At 43.2% G+C, this 10795-nt stretch overlaps 1 protein-coding gene across 1 annotated transcript; it reads right to left on the reverse strand.

Moving 5' to 3' along the window:
- Positions 1-1032: 1032 nt before the first annotated feature.
- Positions 1033-8777, reverse strand: zgc:86609 (TMCO1/EMC3 family protein). Its single transcript, XM_006806288.2, has 9 exons — positions 8711-8777; positions 7774-7971; positions 7032-7089; positions 6619-6712; positions 5101-5205; positions 4853-4934; positions 4452-4531; positions 4298-4380; positions 1033-2198 (listed from the first exon to the last, which is right to left on the reverse strand). The coding sequence occupies exons 2-9, from the start codon at positions 7926-7928 to the stop codon at positions 2070-2072; spliced, it is 786 nt and encodes a 261-aa protein (XP_006806351.1). The 5' UTR covers positions 7929-7971; positions 8711-8777; the 3' UTR covers positions 1033-2069.
- Positions 8778-10795: the final 2018 nt, after the last annotated feature.

Below are 10795 nucleotides of genomic sequence, written 5' to 3' on the forward strand. Positions count from 1 at the left end.
CTAAAACAGGCCAGTCTTTCTTTACGTTGTTGATTTCACAGCGAGTTCATGCTGAATCTGATTTAACTAACGATGATCAGACTGACTTTGACATTAATGCAATGATTTTTTTATTATAAGCGCCTGTAAAAACGCCATCCTCTGAAGTTTGTTTCTCCCCTCCGAGTTTCGATTCGTCCTGAAGTGCAAACATTTGTTGATCTGACATCGTTTAAAAATCCAGCTCTGAACTGCAGCTCAACGTCGACCTGCGACAGATAAAACTTAAATACTAATCCATAAAGCATAGTTTCACTTCCTTATTTCTTCTTTCTAAACAGGCACGCCTCAGTCGCTCGCTGAAGGGGATTGTGGGTAATCAGAGGATCAAACAAAGCTGTCAGGGATGAGAAATGAATTTTTCTCTGTATATTTTGGTCGTTTTGTTTCGGGTATTTATTGTTTTAATGGAATAATTGCAGCTGTCACATGACTACAGGTGGTGTGGGACATTTTTCGTATTTATACGCAAACCTTTGATTCAGGCTGAAAACACAGGACGGGTGTGCGCGTGCAGAGGCGCGTGCAGAGGTGGGCGCAGAGCGAGCTGCTCACGGATTTTTAAACCAGCGCTGTGTACAGTATTTTTGTATTGTAAGTAATGTAAGATTAATATGATCATTCCTGGGTGGAGCAGCAGGGAGGCTTGGGGTGATTTCTTTCTTTGGTCTTCCTGTCAAATATCAGATGAGAATATTTTATTGTACTTCAATCTTTTGATATGAATAAAACACGATTATTACCAGACATCCAGTTTTCTCGTACTCTTCTGTCTCGTTATTTTAGCTTTAATTGCGTGTGTGACGAGGAGGACGCGCTCACACATCGTACAGGAGACGCATCCGTTTTTAAAATGACCACAGCTGAACGAGAAGTAGAACTAAGTTAGCAGCTAAGGCGAGCTGACTGCATAGGAGCATGAGGCACACAGACACCCGCTCATCAGTGCAACATAACAACCACACCAAACCCCAAAGTTCACTCTGCACATCTGGAGCACAGCAGCCTTATGATTGGTCAGATTATTAAAACAACACAAAGACTCAGACGTTCAGATACAGCCACCTGTCATTCAAATAGGCCACGCCCTTAAATTTGAGCTTTACTAAAAATTAAAATTGATCTCAAAACATCCAGACACCAAAAACTGTCAACATGTTTGCTTCATGTGAACCTTTAACACGGGGACTGACTCGCTGCTGGAGCCTCTAGTGGACGTTTGGGGAATTGCAGTTCTTTTTGCAGGCTTTGTTTCACTGACATCAGTTTTCTTCCTCCACCCATGTGTGGAGCCACACTGAATGTGTTCCCACCACCACTGAAACAAACTCAGCTTACCGGGTAAAAGCAGAAAAACAAAGGAATGAAGAGCTGAATGATGAAAGGATGAGAAATGTGGTTGGTTGTGATGGCACCTTTATTTCACTCCATGCTTCACACCACAGCACACAGAGGTACATCCAAAACGTCCTGCGGGACGACATGAAGCCTTCGCCCGCTTCGTCCTGTTGTAAACGTTCCAGCCGTTTTTTTAAAACGATGCTTCGGTTTCCAGCGTTGCTCTGGAGAAACGTTTCGGATCTCGGCAGGTGCTCAGCCTGCCGGCGTGGAGGATTTTAAAGCTCCGACCTGTGTCCTAAGTCACTACTTCCTGTGTAATGGATTTGGACTTGAATCGCTGACTTTAGATGTAAAAATGTGTAACTTAAACACACACAACACAAACATCATTTCAAAGTAAAATCTCAAGTACAAATAAAATCTTTTCTTTTAGATTTTTCTCAAATATAAACTAACAACAACCCAGGGAAGATCCGGAGCCCGGCTGGAACTCCAGGAAACGTACAAAAGCTGAGAGTGAGCGAAGCGCCCGGGGCAGCAGAGAGACGATTTCAGAGGCAGCTCCATAAAAATAATTCTCTGTGTTTAAATCCTGCACTGTGAAAACGATCCCGGAGAATCAGGACAGACTGAGGGGAGAGCAGGGCGGTTCAGGAACATCCCCGGGATCCCAGCGCGTCCTCGTGGTCCTAGAATACAGCAGACTTGATGTCCTGGCTGAAGAAGCCCCCAAAGTTTAGGTCTTTGGACATCAGCTCCTCCTCCACGTTCTCCAGCGCCCACTTATGTTCCACGACCTCCAGCGCCTCCCACTCGCTCTGAATCAACAACAGGGACACGAGTCGCAGCGTTTAACTCGACAGTGACGATCACTTTGTCTCAACAGAGCTTATCTTTATATTTTTACTGTAGTGACATTTTTGCAGCATTTCACGTTTTTATTTTTTTTACACATATTTGTAGTTACAGAAATGTCAGAGGTTTATCTCTCAAAACTGTAAATGCAAGAAAGTTGCACAAAATAGTTTCTGAGCACAGGAAATGTATTTGGAGTGTCTTCGTAGTTTCAGTTTTAAGATACAATTATTTTTATAAACTGCAGGAAAAGGAAAATAAATATCACTGCGCACAATTTGCAAAAAAACAGCATAAAACTATTTCCAACAGTGCAGTTTGTGTTCTCACACAATCTACACAGAAACGCACAAAGTCAAACACGACTTCTAAAACACCCTGAAACCTCTGAAAGGCCCTGCAGGGAAAAAACTACACGTCCCACGAAAAATGACGTCACTTCTGGGTTTTGCAGGTAATGACGGACTAAGAACAGCTGATCAGATCAGCACAGCTGATGTTTCTGGATTATAATATTTTGTTTTGTATTTGTTAGCGCTTTTTATGTGATTTTTGCAAAAAGCCATTCGTGGAAGGAAAGTGCGACCTGGGACAGCTGCGTGCATGACGTGTCAGTTCAACTCGTCCGGTTTCATATGCAAAAAAAACACGATTGCGCTAGTTTATGTGGTTGTAACTGCACCGGGATTTATTTGATCAGTGGTCGTGACAATTTGCATATTAATGATCAAGGAACGGACCTCCCAGCCCAGTGTTCGTTCAGTGCTGCTAGTTTCAGTTAGTGTGCAAATGTCTGTTTACAAGGTTGGAAACCTGCAGTCAGCTGAGACTGAAGACGTCACTTGGTGACGAAACGTTTCTCCCACTGAAAACGTCCTGATGAACAGAATCAACTTTTGCAGGATTTAAAAACAGGCAAATCAGAGCGTGCACACTCTGATGGGCTTTAAAGGGTTAAACGCATTTCCCTGGTAATCCTGATGATTCAGGTTCAGGTGAAGGACGCAGACGCACTAATCCACGTCTTTACAGTTCTGCTATGCTAGCTTCAGGTGTGAGCTAACACTGAGATCAATCATGCGCCCTCACACCACAGCGGATGCTTCAGGGGCCAAAGCAAGCTCCAGTATTTTGCAGAGGGTGACCGGCTCTGCCTGCTGAGCCACAGACAGGTGAGAAATCTGCAGCCTCTGCAGGGCCGATTCTACAACGTGTAAAAATGTGAGAAAGCAGCTCGCGTGTGGAAACTGAGGCTCCGTCTACACTAGCCCGGATAAATTTGAAAACGGTGATGTCTGAAAATGTTCCGCGTCCACACCATCGTTTTCATAGAGTTGTTCGCCCACATTGAAACGGCTGAAAAGTCCTGCGCATGCGTAAAACGCAAGAAGATTCGGCCTCATTTCTGTCTTAGTTTATTTACTTTCCAGCTCTTTGAAACGCCGCGGCAGAATGTGGAGGAAAAGCAGCAAGTTTTTTAAACAGACTAACAATGAGGTGGAGTTGTTGCTGCGAGTAACACAAAAGTGCAAAGTTGTAAAAGCGAGTGAGAGTTAAAGAATGTGAAGAAAAGCTGGAGCACGTACACTGATATTAATCTTTAATAGGGCTGTCAAACAAAACAACATGCCCTCCGCTATCTTAGTTTAATTGGTCACATGACTGCATCACATGACTAAAACGTGTCATTGTTTTTGAAAAGGCTCCGTTTTCGCCCTCCACACTGCAACGCCAAAAAAGGCATTTTCAAATGTATCCGCTTTGGAGAGCGTTTTCAAAACGCTGCGTTTTCCTCGACCGAAAACGCCGTCTCAGTGTGGACGGGAGGCCAAAGCGGGGAGAAAAAGATGCGTTTTCAAACAAAAACATATTAGTGTGGACAGGCCTGATCCTCAGGCTTCACTTTAAATGGGAGTTACTGGTTACTGGGAGGATGAAGGCTTTGCCCCCACACAAAGTTCAGTGTGGTCACGAACAAACGCTGTTATTCTTTCATGTTTCACTTTGGAGAGGAAACAGACAATCAAAGCAGCATTTTTGTGCAGTTGTGTGTAAATGTCACCTTGAAGGCCTTGTTGGGGTCAGGGGGCATCGCCATGGCAGCGCCTGTCATCTGGTCCTGCATGATCCGGGACTGGTCAGCAGCTGAGAGGGAACGCCGGTGTTAGTCCGTGAAAGGAAACAGAGCTGAGCTTTACGAGAAAGTGAAACCTCACCGTTATCCTGACCCAGAATCAAGCTGTACATGCTCCTCAGCCCGAACACGTTCAGGAAGTACCAGGACGCCGAGCTCACCCTGCAACATCGACTCACGTGACTTTAAAGAAGCTGCATGTCAGGAAGTAAGATGACTCAGATTCAGGAAGGAAAATACTCCTTCATGAAACTCACAAACAAACTTTCATCACATTTCATTCACACATCAGGGCCAAAGCAACAGACTGTAAATAAAAGACAGATGTATGTCCCGTTTGATGCTTTTGAAGCTGAATAAAAATGAACTGTTTCTAATACACGTACGCTGCAGCGGTAAATGTTTGCACTCTGATCTCTGCTGTGCTGCATTCACGGTCTGCTGAGCAGCTTGTGCGTTTCAGTGTTCAAGTTGAGTTTTTACCATGAGGCATCCAGCGACAGCAGGTCGATCCCTCTCTGCAACATTGGCTTGAACCTCAGCGTTAACGGGAACGGCACCTTAGCTGTGAAAAAACATCAGGAACCAGTGAGACGAGTCGGACCTGCTGGGTGCCGCTTTGTTTACAGATGTGATTGTAGTGATGCGCGTACGTGTCAGGTATCTAACAGCGCTCACAGATCATTCCTAAACTGCGTGTGTGTCATACATCAGGATGTGGACAAACTCACTAATGACGAATCCAGAGAAAGCCCAGTTGATCCATCCACCAATCACAATCATGGGCAGGACGTTGGTCAGGTTTCCCTTCATCATGTCTACCATCATGCTAGAGTCTGCAACAACAACAGGCTTAGAGCACGGCTGGATAAAAACATCCAGATTCTTTCAGCTGCAGTGAAATGACGAGTGTGTTCCCTCATCATCTCACAGCAGATTTCCATCCAAAGATTATAACCACACTGTGACTGAAGGAAGCCTAAAACAACACACATCTGTTGTAAACGGACGTAAACAAAGACCGCAAAGGTAGCTAACAGACCTGCAGCGGTTCGATGGACCTAAACACACAGCACGGGAAGATGAAGGATGATGAGCTTAAATACGACCTCAATCACAGGTCATGCTGAGGGTCTGATGGGCGGAGACAAACGCCATCACGAGGCAGGAAGAAGACGCAGAAGACGGACTGAACTTCAGATGACGGTGATGTCATAACTTTAAATCAAACTGTTTTATTCACCGGAGATGTCACTCAGGTGTGAACCAAAACAACTGTCTCAGTCAAATAAACACCTTCTCACAGCCAAGTATGCTTTGCATTCTGGGACGTGTGAATCGGTCCGTAGAGGTAACTAGCCTCTACACGTTGCCTCTACACGTTGCCTCTACACGTTGCCTCTACACGTAGCATCTACACGTTGCCTCTACACGTTGCCTCTACACGTAGCCTCTACACGTTGCCTCTACACGTAGCATCTACACGTAGCATCTACACGTTGCCTCTACACGTAGCCTCTACACGTTGCATCTACATGTTGCCTCTACACGTAGCATCTACACGTTGCCTCTACACGTAGCATCTACACGTTGCCTCTACACGTAGCCTCTACACGTTGCCTCTACACGTTGCATCTACATGTTGCTTCTACACGTTGCCCTACATGTTGGCTCTACACGTAGCCTCTACACGTTGCATCTACATGTTGCCTCTACACGTTGCGTCTACATGTTGCCCTACTAGCACCTTCGTCTTGTTACTTTTGCTGCTCCCGTCTGAGACACAGCTGACCAATAATCAGAGCGAACGCTCTCACAGGTTTGAGTTTTTATCCGGGTTAAAGGAAAAAACAAAACATGGGGAAAAAAAAGCTACACGTTTACAAACTTGTCAACTGATTAAGAGCAAAGTAAACGAACTACAGACGTCTGAGGTGATCCATCCACAGCACGGGGTTCGTTAATGCTTCTCACTATGCAGACGTCCCGATCCTGAGCTTAATGTCCACTGCGAGTTCACAGGCTGCAGTATCACAGTGAGAATTTAACACCTGAGCTTACAGACTGAACATGAACAGAGCAGCTAAACCATTTCTGAGGGACTCGCGTCTGTTTAGAAACCACGAGACAAAGAACTGAGGCGCGTTAAAGACGAGAACCAAAGAGAAACATTTACACCCTCCAACATCGGTTAGTTCACACAGGCAGACCTGGTTATAATGAAGGGACGATCATGTGTTCAAACACACCTGTCATGGGGTTCTTGGGGACAACCTTCCTCTTGACCTTCTTGAAGAAGCCGGTCTCGGCGTCGTTGAAGTAATGTTTCCTCATGGCGAAGGACTAAACCAGCGGAGACACTTCACTCAGCGAGTTTTACACTTTGTGCACTCACAGTCAGACTGTGACATTTAAACACAGCTGATTATTTAAAGGATGATTTTTTAATGTCTGTAACTTCTAACAGAACAGTCTGTGGTTACTTTGCAGACAGACAAACATCCGCTGCTCTTAATCAGATTTATACATGATGCATGGAATAATGACCCACAGAATAAAGAATACGGAGGATGTACTGAGGGGAAATTTGACGCCCTCAAGCACAGGGTATAAATGTTTAGGTTAAAGGTCAAATTCTAGCTTAAACTGAAGGGGCTCTCACCTGTCGGGGAATGTACTTCCCGTTCTCTCTGAGGATGCGGCTGCGCATGAGCACCTGGCTGAACAGAAACATGAACATGGGAGCGGTTAGGGTACGATGCTGCCCGGGCGCCACCTTCACTTCAGACACACAACATAACTGCGAGGAGAGATCAATCAGGGATCATAACAGGTCAGATATGAGCTGAGCACCTGAAGGCAAACAGTGTTAACTTCAAACATTCTTCTTGTCTACCAGTCTGATAAGTAAACATGGACGTAAGACACAATAAAGAATCCTGTAAACAGACAGGTTTTCTTATGAGTCCAAACTCAGCAGCTCTATCAAAGCTTAACTGCGTAAAAACGAGGTAAAAGGTAACGATGGACTCCCTCCCTCTGTTCTTTGTTACTCCCTCGACCAGTGAACGCAGCACGGGTCAAGCTGCGTCTCGGTCCTGACACGTTGTTGATCTGCAGCTTATGTAATGGTTATATTTGCCAGCTAAAAGGGAAACAGGTTCACCATGACCTCTGTGAAAAACAACACAACAAAACCCCCAAAACGTTTTACTGCCGAGAGGTGAAAAAAAGAAGAAGAGGTGAAAATTCCAATATATATGATCAGGATGCTCAGCAAATCGCATTAATACTCTTATGTGACTGATGTACTGCAATATAATTATATTACTAAATCTGCTGGACTCAGTTCTCTAAAAAAAGAAAAAAACAAAGCTCTGATGTGTTTGTGCTCTCAGACTCACCTGTCAGAGACCTGCTCCAGGTTGACTTTCTTGTCGCTGTGGAGCAGCTGGGTGACATAGTGTCGGATGACCCCAACAAAGAAGGTGACGAACACGATGGGCAGGACCACCCACATCCGAATGCTGGAGTCCAGCAGGAGCTCAGGACCGGCCATCGCTCTCTATTTAACCCACGATCCAAGGACAGACAGGGAGGCGCTGAGGAAGGTGTACCGGACAGTTTGGAGGAGGAAGTACAACATGAAGTGATGCTCAGTGTTAAATCATTTTACTAAATTATGAAAACCTGAACCTCAGCATGCAGAAATAAAGACTCTCCATAGTATCTTGAGGCTCAACAGTTCTTATTTTATCAGCATGAACTATGACACATGACACATGTGAACACATGCTGAGCTGCTCTCTCCTGGTTTGTTTCAAAATAAGAGCCTGGAGAGAATGAGCAGAGGGTATTTTTACCCTGACAATAGCACGATACAGCGGCTGAAAGCTTCTGCACGTCACCGCGTTTCCGTGATCGACACGTCACTAATAATTACTCTTGTTGTTGGACAATGATTACAAATCGCTCCGACTCCTAAAATAAATTATGTGAATTAAATCCGCCGCTGACCTACCGGCAGCTGAAACGTCACGGTAACTGCTGTTTCCTTTAACGGAGGTGCTAACTACAGGAACCTGTTACTGACCGCTGACCTCTGCTCATTCATCGCTCAGCGGCTACAGTTAGCATTAGCCCGGTGTAAACTAAACGCAAAGACAGCTAACGGTGCTAGCCTGCTAACTCAGCGAGTTACTCGTGTTAAATCTTCAGCTTTAAATGAGCGTTTGTACACAGTGACAGCTTCTGCGGCCGCACAGGTGAGTTTAACAAGTCCACCAGGTCACCACTGCGTGAAAATAATCTGTAATTTATGTTGAAATGACCGTAACTCACCACATTTATGAACTTTGTTAAACAAACTGCACAACGCACACGCGCAGTAGTTAAAAGAAGAACTTCCGGTTTACCGGAAACGGAAGATTATTATTTTATATTTTCAAACTCAATTAAAAAAATAAATAAATCAATAAATCACATAAAATGTAAAACATTTTTTAAAAATTTTCATTAAAATGTTAAATAAATTAATCATTCTTGAAAAATGGGCCAGACTGAGATATTTAGATAAAGTTGAAGGTTGTTGAAAGAATAAAAAATATAAACTGCCTAAAATAAATAAATACAATAAGAGAACACAACATTTTATGATGTTTCCACTAAGCATTGTTAAAACCTTTTGTTCTCAACAAATTACACAGTGCATTTCTGTAAGGCTTGAATATTTATCAAGAGCCAATATGTGATTTAAGTGTTCCTTTAATTCTCTGAGCAGTACATAATGCTTAATACAAAGTTGTAATCGGTCGATTGTTTCTTTGCTGTAACAATGCTTCCCGCATATAAAAACCTGTTTACTTCCCCTTGAATGGCGCCATATTTGTGAGGATGGTGCATGTGTGGGTTGAGCAGCAGTGTTGAGTTTGTGGGTTGCACCCATGAAAAACACATCTTCTCTGCCACAAATGTGTCACCATTTAAGGGGAAATTAAGAGTTTTTCCGATAGTATAAGATTTATTGCCAAGAAATGTTTGACCAAACACAAATTTCCTGTTTTTGTGCTAAGATTATTTAGACTATGTAATTTAGTTATCTGAAAAAGGCTTCACACAGTTCACGTTTTTTGGTAAATTTCTGTGTGAGAACCATTTTTCACATTAAAAGCATACATACGCTGTGCTGATGAGAATATTGATGATAATACACACAATGCTGGGTGGACTGGAGGTTAGGTTGTTACAACAAAAAGAAACTGGACTGTCCATGTGTGAACTGTAAAACCATGAGAGGAAACCAGTTTTCAAATCCATATGCAGGCAGATGTTGGGGATAGATCCTTATGTAGATCCACACATTTAGTGTCTTCAATTTCTCTCCATACCTGGGAGACTGTCGCAGGTTGGATCCTCCTGTCACTGGCTTGATAAGAAGAATTACAAGCTATAAATAAGAATTACGCTCAGAAACACTGACGAAAGCCACAAACTGAAATGCATCTTTTTCTCTCTGTTCCTATGAAATTTTAAAAGTATAATCAACCACCTGGTCTTAAGGAGGCAGGAGCTAAAATGCTTCTTTTATGGAGTAAAAAACAGGACACTAAACAACCCACAATGAGGAAATTTCATTCTCGTTATTTTCCGATATAGAAGGCTGGCGAGCACCTACGTCACCATTTATGTAGGAATTTCTGTATTTTATTATTTTTACCAGCTTCTGATGGGACTCTTAATGTGATGTGACTTCTATAGGCAGCAACAGATTTACAGTTTTATGATGAAGTCTGATGAAGATTGTGATTTCCACCCGCTGTAATGCTGAAACAGCACTTGAATGAGAAATCAGTGAAACAAAGAGGACACGTGTTTCCATCCACATGAACAGATTTTTATATCTTTAGAGCAATAAATATTTCCACTTCTTCCATTTCTCTGCAATTTCAAAAACAAAGTACAAGTAATATATATTTATATACACAGCTAAAATTTTCCATACGTAATTTTTAAAATAATGTCGTCTCTGTTGACACATATTTGACACTTTACTCGTACAATTTTACAAGGACTATTCCAGTCTCTCTTTGCTCTACATTATAAACAAGAAATACGTCCTCTCCAGAAAGCGGTCCAGCAGCTTGGACACGCCCCCCGTCCAACGCCATTGTATAGATGCACACAACACAGACTGTCTTTACACAGGAACAGAATCATCCAACATTTTTTAACTGTACTTGAAGCAGATCTGATGTGCTTTGAATCCTGAAAAATGTTCCCTGTTTGCCTGCTGCAGTCAGACCAGATCTGTTTCTCCAGGTCTTTAAAAAACATCAGACCTTCCATTCCCGATGCAAACCCAGCCACAGACAAACTGAGCAAAGTGAGTACTCGCAATGTTATTTTCATTTAACGGCTGCTATGTAC

This window comes from Neolamprologus brichardi, chromosome 20 (genome assembly GCF_056152115.1).
Source record: "Neolamprologus brichardi isolate AB-2024 chromosome 20, ASM5615211v1, whole genome shotgun sequence".
NCBI classification, from domain to species: Eukaryota; Metazoa; Chordata; class Actinopteri; order Cichliformes; family Cichlidae; genus Neolamprologus; species Neolamprologus brichardi.

Coding starts and splice junctions, on each gene's coding strand:
- zgc:86609 (XM_006806288.2), bottom strand. CDS start 7,928: ATGGCCGGTCCTGAGCTCCTGCTGGACTCCAGCATTCGGATGTGGGTG. Junction 6,713..7,031: donor GGAAGTACATTCCCCGACAG/GTGAGAGCCCCT, acceptor CCGCTGGTTTAG/TCCTTCGCCATGAGGAAACA. Junction 2,199..4,297: donor ACCCCAACAAGGCCTTCAAG/GTGACATTTACA, acceptor TTGTTGATTCAG/AGCGAGTGGGAGGCGCTGGA.